Genomic DNA, 15,286 nt, shown 5'->3' with positions numbered 1-15,286 from the left:
TTCTTTCAGAAAGAAAAGTGGTGGCATCTGAAAATTGCAGCTGTTATAGTTGCCTGTGGAGAATAGCACAAGTGATCTATTTGTGAACTTCATCACATAGAGACAGAATATTTCCTAACTCTTGGCAGTTCATGGCAATGACTGTTGCTGCCACCCACTTAGCTGATAGATCCTGTTCCTTTGTTTTGTACTTTTCTCTCAGTAAGCTGCAATGCATAAAGACATTTGAGCTGGCCTTGGCAAAACTTCAAACTCTTTAAGAGAAAGTATGACTAAAGATCACATGGAGTAGAAACCCATTCACGAGAGGAACAGTCTGTATTGAATGTGCTTGATAAAAATTAATGTGGAATTATAGCATGATAATCTTGTCTTTATATCAAGTCTGCTTACTTGCTTTAAACTTTTGGCAAAAAAATATGGGTAAAAATAGTAGTTATTCAATTTTATTTAAATTTATTCTTATTTAGTCTACAACGGAGATAATAAACCTATAAAGATAAGCAGACAAGTAACATTAATGCGGATAGGAGGCATTTAATACATTCCTTTCTTTAAGGAATGTATCTTTTTCTAGCAATGGAAAAATGGGGCAATAGAACTCCAGTTTCCACTACTTCCCAGTCCTGTGACTGTTTGTTGATTTTATTTTTGTTACTTTTGTTTTCATGAAATTAAAACCGCTGGGCCTCTTCATTTGGGAAGATAAAATTCAGTCAGGAACTTAATCTTTTCTTCATTTAATGAAAAAGTTGCAATGATAGAGCACCAGTAATTAGAGACAGTAATTTTTTTCTGTGCATCTTATTTAGAAACTGGTCAGTTTTCACTGTTCATGTTTGAGTGGATGGATGGATGGATGGATGGATGGATGGATGGATGGATGGATGGATGGATGGATGGATGGATGGATGGAATCTGCTTTGTGCATTGCAATATCCTTTTCAGAAGGCAGATGCACTGAACTACACTGCCAGTTCTCCAGAGAAAATCAAATGAAACAGCGAAACAGACCAACAGCAATAAAAAAAACCCCAAAACTAAGCAAAAAACCCCACAACAACCCACAACACAAACAAAAACAACACAAAAAAGCCCAAGATATTTGATGGCATATTTTTAATCAAGAAAACTCACGCTGAGAATTATCTTCATAATTAATTAATCTTAGCAGTTCAGTACTGACTCCAAAAAGCCTAATTTGCTAAGTAGATTCAGTGTTTAGGCATGAGACTTCTGTAGTTTCATTATTACAGATTTGCAGAAAAAGAATAATAAATGTAGCTTGTACCTCCAATACTTGCATTAATGCCGATGTAGTTTTGGTGGTGTTCTTCCTCATATTTTAGATTTAGACTACTTCTCCCTTCTCCTTCTCTTGGCTGTAGCTTAATTCATTGTCATCCCTCTAAGCTGAGTTTAATTGGGAGTGGTAAAAAATTTCATGTTTTTTTGTTTTCTCTTTCTTGTTTGTTTTTCAAACTTAGATCCAAAAGGAAAGTCCTTGGCCGTAAAGATTCTGAGGACGATCGTACCCGCAACCATTCTCCTTCACCCCCCGTAACACCTACTGGTGCTTCCCCAACCTTATCTACCCTCAAACAGGCAGGATCTATTCAGAGAAGCGTTCGCAAGAGCAGCACCAGCAATGACAACTTCAAAGCCCTGCTGCTGAAGAAAGGGAGTCGCTGTGACACCAGTTCCCGTATGTCAGCAGCAGAGATGCTGAAGCACACGGATCCGCGGTTCCACCGAGCCAAGGTAGATGCCTCTCCCGACCTTTCTGACAGCCCTGCCAGCTGCTCACCCAGCAAGAGCAAACGTGCCCAAGAGGAGTGGGCCAAGAGTGAAGGCCTGATGCCGAGGAGCATGTCCCTCTCCAGCACTAGGTACGGTCGATCACGAACACCTCCCTCCGCCGCCAGCAGCAAGTACAATGTTCGCAACCGCATCCAGAGCAGCCCCATGACTGTGATTAGCGAAGGAGATGGAGAAGTGGTGGAGCAATCAGAGAGCAGGGTCCAGAGGACTTTGGATGAGCATCAAGAGAGGCAGCTCGATGTGTTTAACAGTGATGAAATAGACATGAATGACTTTTCGTATTCTGAGGAGCCAGACTGCAAGGAGACCTTGCATCCAACCCATCTGGACTTAATGACTCAGCCAGGTACTTCAAGGAAGTACCTAAGTCCTTCAGTTGAAGAAAGTTAAGAGGCGGTGACAGGTGGCATTGGATATTAGTCTAGAAAATGACAGAGGACTAGATTCCAGAAGAAAGCCCAGATCAGGACAAGTTTACTTTGCTGAGCATTTTCTCCATGAACTGCATGTGTGTGTTTAAATGCTGAAGCAATGATAGTTCTGCATGGTTGGGGTGGGGTGGGGAGGACTTGCTTTGAATGAGTGGTCTGTGGCTTAAAGAAATGAACAGCAGAAACTGTTGTGTAAAGCCTTAGAAGTCCTCTTGGGGGCGGGAGTAGGGGAGTTTTCTCAGAGCCTGTAGGGGTGTGAAGTTTTTCTTTCTCTTGAGACTGCAGTTGTACAAGTAAAATTTAAAAAGTAAGCCTGCAAAAGAGGAAGGCTTCTGTGGTACAAACTGGACATTTGCTTCAAAAGCATTGTGTTGGTGCAGCGTAGTGCATTTGTTAAGCAGAGAGGTAGGATGAGGAACCTGTGGAAGGTAGTAGGGTTGGTGGGTGCCGGGGCCGCATGGCTTCTTATAAAGGTATGCCCAAGTGTGTCCTGCTAATGCCAGTAGGCCACCAGGTTATGAATTGGTCCAGGGTACTTTGTTTTTTCCTGAGGGAAAATGAAACGCAAGTTGACATAGACAAGGGAGCAGTTTTCTAACTCACTACTGACTGCTATGCAGCCACATGCACACACTTGGTGGAACACTCATTTCCAAGTGAACTGCTTCTTTGGCCGGAGTATTCCCTTAGAGAACTGGAACAACTGGATACGTGCAAAGGATGTGAGCAGATAAGGGAAGTGGGAGAGGAATTAAACAGTTCACCGCCTGAGTTTAGAACGGTTGAGTTTCTGAATTCTAAAATAGAATTTGAGAACTTGCACTACAGAGCTGTAGGTGAAGCCTATCTTTCAAAACTGAAACTTGGGAGTTACGTTTTGCCAGAAGTCTTTCTTCCATTTGTCAGAATGGAAGAGCTATTACTTTTCATCACTTGAAATACGGATACTTGCTAACTTTTGGTTACCAAAGAATAAGTTACAGCTACTTTCCTTTTCGATTTGCCTGCAGTATTTCTTTTCCTTTTTTAACCTTAATAATTTAGTGAAGTTCATTTTTATTGTATATTATACGGATAATAAAAGCATTTAACGGTTTTCCAATTGTAAAGAAGACCATTAATTGAAACTGAAATATTGGCTGGAGTTTTCGCTTCTTGGTAGGAATTAAGGTTTTAATTTGTAAGAAGAATTTTGCATCATTTGATGGCGTGAGCAGTTTTTGTATTGTTTGTAAATATTGAAAGTTGTTAAAATATCTTTTGATCTCCCTACCGTAGAATTTATACATTTTTAGATGCTTTTAAAAAGAAAAAGCACTCTTTGTAGATTATTTATTTTAGAGAAATAAGCTTGTAATCTCTTTCTTCATTCCTTTACTTGTTAGTAATGTAAATTTCAGGGGCCTTTGTTTAACTCTTCCCTTCACAAGAGGGGAATAGTGATGAAAATGCTGTGACTTTGCTTCAATAAAGAAGGCGGCTGCCCGTTGCCATATTGTCTTTTGAGTTGATGAAATTCTCCTTCAAAAGATGTGTCCAGTGGTGTATGGCAACACATTGAATGCCACAGACATCCACCTACTAATCTACAGTTGCAAAAGTTACTAATTCCATTTAGAGGCAGAACTAAAGCATACTTACGTATCCATCCCATTTTGGCATGTCAGTACTGAGACTAAAAAATCTAAAATAGTAAGTTTTTTCCAGTATCATTTGTGAGTGTATTTACTACTTCTTACTTGCAACCTGTCCCAGAAAACTAAAATTGCTGGAGAACCAGATTATAAGCAGAGTGAGAGGGAAGTGAAGAGTGAATCTGGCTGCACAGCAGGGGTGGGACTAACTGGTGCACAGCAAACTTTGTACCATTCATACATGCTATTGGAACCATTGGATTTTTGGAGTTAAATAAAAACCTAACTGGGCAAAATAGAGTATTTCAGCTATTATTAATGATCTGAATTAGATACAACTGCTAGATGTCTACTGACATCCTTTGGTGTTTCTCTCAGAGCTGTGATCACATTAAACACAGAGCACAGGATAGTGCACAGAGCACTTCTAACAGCAGGTACTTCCCTTCTCAAAGCTGTGTGTGCTTGTTGTCTCATCCTCATACCTCTGTCCCGAAAGGAAAGTACTCAGGCTTTCCTTTGTTGTTTACAATTATGGAAATAGTCTAAGTGCAAACGTGTAGTATTGGAGAAAGCTGTGATTATGCTCTGCAACTTCTGCAATACTTTGCAGCATTTATTTAAAAAAAAGAAGAAAAATAAAAGGTGCCCCTGGGAAGGAGCTTTTTTTTTGGCCTATTTGTTTGACTGGTGCTGCCCATTTGATGGTGTCATAAGTTTTTATAAGTGAAATGGGAAACTTTGGAAAGTTGTGGCTTACGCGTATATGCAGGTAGGTGGGATTAAAGTTAAAGGTAGCATGAGCTGAACTTCTTCTACTGCAGCTTGCCTTGATGCTCATATAAAGCTCACACTTGGTGTGGGTTTGATCTGAGGCTCAGGGTCTGACTAGTGTGCAGAAGGCAGTGTTTATGTAACCCTACTGATGTTGCTACAGTACTACATTTAACACAGTATAAGATTTAAAACACGTACAGTGTACTAAAATACATTCAGTAGTGCTTATAATTATATTCATGTAGGCATCTGATGTCACTTTTACATGCAAGTATCACCACATCATCTATCTGCTGCAGCCGGTTCAGAATTGGTAGCTCAGATTTTTTCAGCTATGTTCTCCTTAACTTCAGTGTTTGCTGCTGAACTCAGCCCCAGAGCACAGCAGCTTTAGGCTGCACTTATAGAACTGGCAGCAACTCTGACATGTATGTAATTACGGTAAGGAAAATATATTTTATGTCGTACATCCAACTTCAGAGTTAATTTCTTCTGTTATATTCTTCCTGTATAGGAAGAATTTGCAATTGTGGTCGTCCTGCTGGCCAACAAGTATAGATTAAGTTTGGGAAACCAATGCTAAAGACATCCAGAGCCCTTGGAGGGGAGGAAGAATAAGGAAACTTCTGCCATGCTAAGGAAGTCTGGTGTCATCCTGATGAGTAATCATACTATTACAGGGCTTGTTCATAGTTTACAGTTGGTTTACACTTCTCCTCTACAACAAGAATTGCTGTTGAAGCTTGATCTGAGATTAATGTGTTTTTCCTTTTATTGTGAACGTTTACATCTCCATTTTCCTATGTTCTGCTTCTCTTCACTGTGTTCAGAGTTCATTCTTACTCATGTCAAATGTATGCAGCCCAAACTCCCCTTAGCATTTGAGCCCTTAAATTATTAAAAGGTATTACATCCATAAGGCTGTGTGGTATTTACAAGTTTTCACTGTGTATGCAGTGAAGAGAAGGGAATCGAATTGAAATGAAGGATGGTTGTGCGAGGAGCACTAGCTTGGTTAGAGGAGGTTTGGAAGGCTACTGGAAACCAGTGAAAAGAATTCAGAAAGAGGTGGATTTGATGAAGTGGTGGTTTTGAAGAACCAGGGTGCTGGTTCACATGTAAGGCTGTTGGAAAGAAGGCACAGAATAATGACCAAAAAGGTGGAGTAGGGAGATTTCTGAGAAGTGCTGTGAATACGAAGAGTGATGGTGAGGTGTTAGGCAGACAGGCTAATGAAGAGATGAAGTTTCAGGTAGTACAGAAGAGATAAAAGGGTAAATTGACAGTTGGATATTTGCACAGAGGGGAAAGAAAAAAATGTGGCCAAAAGTCTTTCTTTACGGTGCAAAGGGTGTGGAAGGCAAAGTCAGTCAAACATGGATAAGCATTTCAGAAAAGGAAAAGGCAAAGTTGTATGAGTTTAGAGAAGTAATAGGCTGAAGTGAGGAAACATCAGACAGTACTGGGCAAGCTGCAGGCCTGAGCTCAACAGTTGAGAGGACTCTGTGTGCAAAAGCCATTACCTGACAGAGAGGGAAAGAATATGGGATCAGAGAGGCTAATGCTCACATTCATTTCTACCAGCATCCCCATGTCCATGGTTCCCACAGACTGGCTGCGGTTCTCCATAGTCACTGTACTCCGGTACTTGCTAAACATCACCAGTTACTTCCTTGACTGAAGAGAGGTCATTTGTGCGCAGGAATAAATGCCTTCATAGTATTGCAAACTAATATATCTTGTCAGGTATTCTTCAGATCCCACAGAGTTCTGGAAAAGCCATTTATGGCAGCAGTCATTGCTACAACCAAACGTTTACTACAGTGCTTTAAGTGGTTCAAAATGATGTATTTGCCTGCTTCTATAAGGGAAGATCAAAAGGATGGACTTCTCCAACAATAAAGTGTTATAAAAAAAATTGGACTGGTAATGAGGAATTATTTTTTTCTGTTTTATTTGAATGAACTTCAGTACTCACAAAGGCATACATTATCTTTCTAGTTTTCCTTGATACACTTTATTTGCTGAATGAGTTTCAGAAGTTACTTCCTTCATGACTAAGTTGGAATTAATGTGCATTAAAGACAGTAAGATACAGAGATGCTTAATAAAGAAGGGCAATGCTGTGTGCTTTGCTGAGCAACAGGATAAGTGCCTTAGAAGTGCTTCAGCAGCAGAATGAGTACACTTCGCACTGCCAGTGTAGCTCTTTAGTTGATTTCACATAATGAGTGATCAGCCTTTTAAGAGCCAGTCAGTTCTTCTCCCAACAATGCTAAATGCAAAATGTCATTGATTTTGAGTAGGAAATAGCTTGTTAATGATGAATCCAAATGTGTGCATATATGTGTGTAGTATGGTGGTATAGACTGAAGAAAGAAAGGCCAGTCCCAACACACAGGAGTTTCTTCAGTCTGTAGTGCACTGCTCTGTTTGTGCACCAGGTGGTATGAAAACAGAAACGCCAATGACTGGAGGAACAAAAAAGTGAAAATCTAAACTAACACCTTTTTTAGTCACATATTGTCAATCCAGTTGAATATGCTTCATAATGTCCTGAAGGTAGGGATTTTTGTGTCCATTTCTCTATAACCCAGTGTGAGAAGTGTTGGAAACATAGCTAGTTATGTATGGAACAAGCAAATTGATTTCTGGGCCTGTTTACACTTGGTGAAAGAGCCATAAAGCAACAGGTGCACTCAGTGTTGGTGCGCAACAGCATCAGCTGAGAAGCAGCCTTACCTTGATAGTATTGTTTTAGTCCATTTACTGATGCAGCTTTGGGTGAAATGTTCAGACAGAAGTGAAGACTGTGGGACGTGGTGAGAAGTTGGTAAGTTATTTTTCTGAGATTAAAAGAACCACCAGCACTACTTTGTATCTAGGCTGTTCTTTTGGGAAGTCCTGGGCATCAAAACTGCTTTTGAGAATGTAACAGATCAAACATTGAATTCACGGGATGAATTTCTTGTGTGATGCATCTACTTCTGTCAAGCCAGGCTGGGTTTTGGGAACAAGGAAACTCAAAATTACTTTCTGTGCTTTAGGCAAGAATCAACCCAGTTAGTGTGTGTTGTTGGAGGACAACGACTTCTGCTGTATTATGAGCTTATGCCAGCCTTGTTTTCATACTAAATTGACAGAGTACTGCAAAGATGGACGCAGGGTGGAACTGCACCAGGATTAATGGGGAATCATCTGTATTTTTATCCCTGCAGAAGACCAGAGAAGTTAAAACAGCTCGGCGGCACGCAGAAACTCCAGCAGATCAGCTAAAGAGTATGGAGTTCAAGTAGACTAATATCTTGGTGGCATCTTCATAGGTTCCACTGGCTCTTTTAATTCTGTACGAGGTGCAGTAAAGCAAATAAATCCAATATAGGTTCATTGTCTTGCCAGAATCTGAGAGCAACAAAGCAGAAATGCCTGTTTCTCTTTGTGTCTTGTTGGATACTCTGTTGCATCACACAGTGCATGCAACAATAATGTGCTCACAATATTTATGGAGTCTTTCCTCTCTGCAGATTTTTGTACTACCTTTGAGAGATGACCTAATACTACAGTCTTGCCCTTAGCAGAGTCACTGTTACCTCCCCTTTCCTACTTCAATGAAACTTGGGGTATTTTATCTTATTTTTGAAATTAGCTAATTTGTGCAGGTTTCACAGGGAGAGTCATAACAAGGTGGAAAAAACAGCAAGAGGAAAAGGGCTGATCTCACACACAACGACCATTACGTTAGACTAATTTCCTGAAGAAACCTTCCTTACTAAACAACATAACCTTTTTCTTCAGTTATGTAGGACACTCCTAGCACTGGGACTGGTGTGAGTATGCCTGCAAGATCAGTACTGGTCCTGACTGTTGTTTAGGATTTGGGAAGCCTATTAGGAATAGGGATAGCTCCCTATGGGCAGAGCACTCTGAAGACCTAGCAAAAAGATTGTTCTGGTTCCTGCAAGGTGCTTATTAGCTCCAGCTCTTATCTCCCCTCTGAAGACTAGAAAGAGTTGCATCTACTCACAGTTGGGCATGAGAAAAGAGCACAGCTGCCTGTCTACCTAGTCCTCAGGACCAGCACTAGGATCTAACTGAAGCTAGCCAAGAATGTTTTTGGGTGTATAACGATTGTCTAAAAGTTGCTTTAATTTCTGGGAGCTCCTTGATCATGCTGCAAAAAGCCAACCAACCAACAAAAACAAACAAACAAACAAAACAGATCACATGTGAAACCTTCAGATTTACACTTACTGCTGATGTGAGTTTTGAAAAGCTCTTGGAAGGTAGCAGTTGCTTTCCATGGCATCTGTGAAGCAACTTCTGCCTTCCTCACCATTTCGACTCACCTGCTGCCTCCCCCACTCTCTGTGATGTTTCTCAGCTGTGTTATTTCCCACCTAGCAATCATGTTGGCACAGCTACCAGGCGCATCCAACAATCAGCATGCACCAGCTCTCTTCTTGCTGCCATACTGCCTTGTGATATCTCCAGCCAGTCCCTCCTTGGGGTACCTGTGGGTCAGAGCTGGCTTCCAGCATGGGCACTCCTAGAGAAAGGTGTAAAGTAGGAGAATATAGGTGCAAGCTTTGCAGGCATCTGATGGCAGCAGGGGAGGAGGGTCAGTACTGAGCTTAAAACAGGGAGGAAGCTTTTGTATCACTGAGGTAATCTGACCAGGTCTCAGTGAACACAAGGTGCCAGCAACTGCTTGGTTCTCAGCAGTTGTCTCACTGCTTGAGGACAGAAAGTCTCAGTGCCAGCTCTCACAAACCTGGGATGATCCCAGTGGAGGCTGCACAAGAGGATTAATGTGATTAACTCAGTGGGTATGTATTTTGGGGGGAGGGGGAGGATGAAAATAGCTGCTGCCAGGCCTGTGCTACCATCTTGAGCCCACATTGCCACCTTCTGCCATCACCTTTAGCTGCTATTGCCTGAGCCAGGTGCTGTGCCAGCACAGTGGGTGGCCGTGTCTCCAAAATCTCTTCAGATTTTACATTTAAAATAAAGTATAAGTAAACAAGATAAGGAAAAATAAACCAGAAAAGGAGCCTTTTGGCCTCCAGGCTGCCATAAAGCGCAGTAACAACCAGCAGTGATTCCAATCATGCTGTAGTTTAAACCAGGCCAAGTTTTTAAGAAAAAGAAGAGGTGCTCATTCAAGTCCTGGTTCACAAAGGCCATGACCACTGGCGCGTAAATCTAGACATTGTCAGCTTGTTAACTTGTTACTTTTATAGTAAAAATATCTTCTGATGGTCTAAGTCTTGATTGTTAGGAAAAAAAAAAAAAATAATAGAGAACTTATGTTAAAAGTAAGCCTTGAAGGAAACCCCCAGGACATACTGAAAAGCATTTGCTTTGTTCACAGAACAAGCAAAGAATGATGAGGTGAGTTTCCTTCCCATTCTATGCCTGCAAACAAACGGGCAGTGCTGGGAGCAGCTGGGCAAGTTTGTTAGGTGCTGATGGAAGATCCGCTCCACCTGCTTTGAGAACTGCTTGGGGGGCAGTCTGTGAACTCTCCTAGTTTCCTCTCTGGTTTCACAATGCAGGAGTTGTGGCCAAGGTACCCCTCCCACCCCCATGTATTTTGGCATGGGGAAAGTGAGGGCTAACCCAGAGTGAGTAGGAATTTCTACATTGCTTAGTCTATCAGAGGTGCCAAGAGAGATAACTGTGAGCTGTTGTCTTGGGCTTTTCTGGATCTAGAATCTTTGTAATCACATGGAGTTCATAGGCAGAGGAGTGACAGCAGGCTTAGGACAGAGCAAGCCTTTGTCTTCCTGTGACTGGATAGTGTTGGAACCCGTGGTCTGGAAGTGAGAGGTACTGTATTCTGTTATATGTTACACTAACAGGGAATAGAGAGAGCTTGGAAGACTTAATTTATTCCTAGTTTGGTGGGGTGATGGGGATACTGCAACTCTTAAAATGATGGGGATACTGCAACTCTTAAAATGATGTGCGCTAGGTAAACACTGAGAAATCAATTTAATGTAACCTTTTTTCTAGGGGTGTCAGCGTGTCTGCAGTTTTAGTGTACTCATGTGGTTACCTTGTATGTTTGTGAACCAGCTTTCCTAGACACCAATTATAGCCGCTTAAAAGAAGGGTGCAGACCCCTGCAATCTCTAGTCTGCAAGCTGGAAATGACAGATACAGATCAGAGTGTTCAGAAACTTCCTTGTTCTTCTGCAGCGTAGTAGAGACACAACCTTGTTTCATGAGACCTCAAGCTATGTGTGGGTGGGTAGGGAATGAAATGGTGAGACGTAGCTGTCAAAGTAGGGAATCCCAGAACAAACCTTAGAAGTGCTAAAGGGAGAAAAAAACCATGATGAAATATACAGGCAAACTAACAACTCTGAAATTCTTCATAAACATTTGTCTCATAGATAAAGAGCAAGAGAAATGATTAATTGCTTACAGAGAAACGATGGAAATTAGAAACAGAAATAAGTATGGATTTCTCTCTCTCTCCTCCCCCCCATTTGTTTATTTATTTTTTTCCTTTAAAAAGAAAACAGGAGGAGATTGGGAAAAGAAGGATGATTAGACTTCATGTGGAATTAATTCCCAGGCTTAAGGGAAAATCAGGGTTTAAAACCAAAGAATAAAAGCACTATAACAAAAGGAGTTTATACTCATGTTACCAGAAAATCACACAGACTTGCTGCCTGGTGGGTGGGTGGGTGTAAGCTGCAGCACCGCGGCTGCTAAGGGGGAAAGATGCAGCACAAGGTAATTCTCCACAAGCTGACTTTCATGTCTAAATATACATTCTTTCTGAATGAACTTGAGGCCCCAGTGATTTAGGAGGGTTTTGTCAACTGTATGTTTTCCAGACTGGAAGAAAAAGGCAGAAGGCAAATATCGCAGTGCTGAAACACATATTGTATTTTAAGACATCCTTCATAAATGATTTGGTGTATTGTTGCCTACGCAGGTAGTGAAATATGCTTGTAGAAATATACTAGAATATTTCTGTTTAGCCTGCAGGGGAATAACTGGTTTCATGCAATGCACTTTATGATGAGAAACTCAAATTCCAGATTGTGGGTAGAACACGACATCTGACATTTAGTTTTGATCTCTGTGGCTCTGGGTCAGCCCATAGCTTAGTTTCCCTTCTGTGTTGCCTTTTTTTTTTTTTTTTTTGTATCTGGCAGTAAGGTGAAATAAACCAAATGAGAGAGAAGTGAAGAATGGGAAATAAGGAAGAGAAAAGCAAGTTTGAGGGAGGTATATTTCTGAATGGGCATTTTCCTCTATTTTTGCAATGCGAGTGTGTTCTTTTGTATGTTCTTTTGATGGAGCAGGAATAGTATTTCTCCATTTCAAACTCTCTGTGCTTGGAAATCTGTTCGAGGAATTCATTAATTAGCAGTTGACTTAAAAACATGCTTTTGGTTATGAACTACATTCATAATTGTTCTTCTCTACTGGGATGTACATAGTTCTTACTAGTGGAGTTGGTACTGGCAAAAGTGTGTCGTTGTGTGCCTGTATTCAGATGTTTTCAGGGTTAAGGGACCCAAGTAAAATCCCTGTCATTGCAGATTAAGCCATTTCTTCTATTACTGGGGCCACAATGATGTTGTTGAACTATTGTAAAGGCGCACTGACTTGATGTCGTGTATTTGTTTTTCATTTTCTTCCACTTCACTGAAACCAAGGCTGAATTACTAGTCAAAATACTTGTTACAAATGAGCATCTCTGCAGGGGTAGGTGTATGCTGAAATGCTACTCCCTTTGCACACCAGTGACAATGATTATGTTCTAGAGTGAGGGTGAAAAATGGTTATTTCAGAAGACAAAGCAGTGACTGTGTTGTTTTGAAAACACATTTCACCACTGGCAAGTACAAAAGAGTCATGAGCTAGTTATGGTAGCATAGCAATAAATAGGTGCCAGATGCTCGGTCTGTAGGTAAGCATGAATCAGTTTTATTGAATACTTCATTTTATGAGCATCTACTATGCTTAGGATATTCTATTAATATAAAACCATTACGTTATTGTGGGAGGTGTGGGCTGTATGCTTTCAGTGCATATTTAATAATACGATTTTGTAAAAAATATTGGTGCTTTTTTCCCCTAAATGCATTTTGAGCACAAGGCTTTCATCTGCATGCGGTGCGTGTGCATCTCAGCTCACAAAGCAGTAGGCAGTAAGGGACTCTGACAGCTCTCCCAGAGAGGTCAGGCATAGAGATTGCCCTCTAAGCCTTTGAAAGCCTTTTTAGTGAGAGGGTGCCTCTACTATTCCATAGTTTCTTACAACAGCTTGTTTATATGTAGGATATACGCAATCACATTGCTGGCTGTTGGCGTTGTCTTACTAAAACACTGAAGCAGTGTTGCCCTGCCTGTCACAGTGAGCCCACAGCTCAGAAGACTGTGTGTGTGTGTGTTTGCAGGTTTTGATATTTAAATAAGCTCTAAACTTCATTGGATTTAAACAAAAAAATTATAAGCACCTTGCCATTATATAGTACAGACTTACAGTAATCTGTGAATGTATGTGAAAATTCATGGTGTCTGGTTTTCAAAGAGACACTGATTTGCTTATAAAACTTAGAAACCATGAACAGACTTTATTTTTACACAGCCTTATGATGTAGGAGCAGGGAAAGGCCCAGGGAAGGCTTCTAAGCATTCCTTGCTCCAGCTAACATCCTTCACTGCTGACAGATGGTTGCTTGACTTCTTACTATGACCAGAGATGTTGCTCCCAGTGCTTTGCTGCTCTTTTAGATTGTAGTTTGCTTTTAGATTTTTTTTTTTTTTTTCATGCAACTTAAGCTTTCTGGCACCAGTCCAGACTGCTGCAGGCATGAAGTACGAAGGGATGTTTTGTTCTGTTTGCAGTTACTTTTTCTGTACTTGAAAATTTAATGTTTCACTCCTCTAACGCTGAAACTCTGAGGGCTCTTTTTGAGATGGTGTGCTTTAAGCCTTTCACTTCCAGATTAGTGGAGCTGAGCATGAGTTCCTATTGGACTGTGTTTGCTACAGAGGATGTGATCAAACAGTAGCAGTGACAATGACACCATGGTTACTGCTGGATGTGCCACAGGTTGACATGATCAGTGGTAGTTGCTACACTGTGGAGAGTAATTTATCAACTGGACCTTTGATTTGCAGTGGAGATGTAAGAATGAGATGCTGGGTAGGTTGACACCCACTAGGGACAATTACCATGCAAGACCAGATAAAACAGTGTTGGAATGAGGTACGAGACACTAATTCTAGATGAAATTAAATGTAGCCTGTTAGAAACAGGAACTGAAGTAATGGGATATATATTGTTGTTAATTTGAATGTGAGCAATTATCTGTTCTTAATTTATGTCTAGTAATGTAAACAACCTTTTTCTAAGGCAGGATTTGAGTTACCCAATAAATATTATGTGGGAGATGATTGCTCAGTTTTCTTGGAAGGAATAGCAATTCTTGGCTAGTTCTGGAATTAGAACATCATTTTTGATCACTGGAAATATCACTCAAGAATTTATTTAACTTGTAATGAAGATAACAGGAGAGCAGCTTAGAACATTGAGTCCAGGGTAGCTTTCAGGCACTAAAATGGCAAGGATAAACTGCTGAAGAATGGAGTAACTGATTTCAGAACAGCAGATATTTTAAGGCAAAATATGCCACATTTGAAACAATGGAGGCTGAATTTTATCAGTCAACAAGAGCATCTGTCAGCATGGTGAAAGTGCTGTTCTGTAAGAAGGAATTAAAGATACATCACTCTCTAAAAGCAAGCATGTGCAAGCCCTCCTGAGAACCACACACACCAACATATTTAAATAGTATTTACTTCTGTCTTGTGGCAAAGTGACTGCAATGCTGTTTTGAAACACCAACTGGATTTTTTTTCTTTGTGCATTAGATTTACTTCTTTTTCTTTACAGGATTTATTGTTTTAGATCTGTACATTGGCAAATAAGTCAAGCCAGTAGCCTAGAACTTTGGGATCTTGTAAGCCTTGTCTTGTAGTAAGTGAGCGTGTTTGTGTGTGATGGTGTTGGAGTCTTCCTCATCCAGAATGATCTGGTCTTCTCTGGTTGTTCTCACTGTTCAGTCGTGGTAGAAGTCAGCTTTCAGGAATGGTGCGTGGTTGTACTTTTGGGGACAGCTGGAAAATTTCCTTAGAGTTTATTTGTTTTCCTGAGTGCTGTGATTGACTGTTCCAGAGCACTGAAGAGTGATGCGATGTTAGGACACGCTGACTAAATGAATCAACTTTTCAGGAACTTGATGAAAAATAAGCACATAAAGTAGAAAAAGCCAAACTGGCACAGATTCATGCTAAAAGCCCTTTTTGCAACTGGTAAATCTGTAGTATAATCTATCATAGAGTTATCTAGGCTGGAAAAGATCTTCAAGACCATCAAGTCCAGCCATCAGTGTTGTTATGTCTCTTTTGGATTGGGCAGGTTCTCATCCATCTGTAAGTCTACTCCTTGTATAACATATTCTGTTCTCTCAGATTCCTGTTAGCAGTTTAGAACTGATGAGGTGTTTAGTCTTGCTACAGATGGAAGATACTCTTTACCATGTTCTAGGAAATTCAAATTCCTTGTTCCTTTAAGTTTGTTCCTTCACAGTT

The 15,286-nt window shown here is 40.6% G+C and overlaps 1 protein-coding gene across 13 annotated transcripts in view; it reads left to right on the top strand.

The window, feature by feature from the left end:
• The window catches only part of NHSL1 (NHS like 1), a 164,901-nt gene extending 158,334 nt beyond the window's left edge, over nucleotides 1–6,567 (top strand). For all 13 annotated transcript variants that reach the window (XM_072331376.1, XM_072331379.1, XM_072331378.1 and 10 more), the window contains one exon: nucleotides 1,488–6,567. In XM_072331376.1, coding sequence (XP_072187477.1) covers nucleotides 1,488–2,211 — 724 coding nt within the window. In that variant the 3' untranslated portion in view covers nucleotides 2,212–6,567. The remainder of the gene's footprint in view (nucleotides 1–1,487) is intronic.
• The last annotated feature ends 8,719 nt before the right edge of the window (nucleotides 6,568–15,286 follow it).

The sequence above is a fragment of the Excalfactoria chinensis genome, chromosome 3, assembly GCF_039878825.1.
Source record: "Excalfactoria chinensis isolate bCotChi1 chromosome 3, bCotChi1.hap2, whole genome shotgun sequence".
NCBI classification, from domain to species: Eukaryota; Metazoa; Chordata; class Aves; order Galliformes; family Phasianidae; genus Excalfactoria; species Excalfactoria chinensis.
Note: the sequence above shows the minus strand (reverse complement) of the source record. Positions and strands in the feature narration are given on the sequence as shown.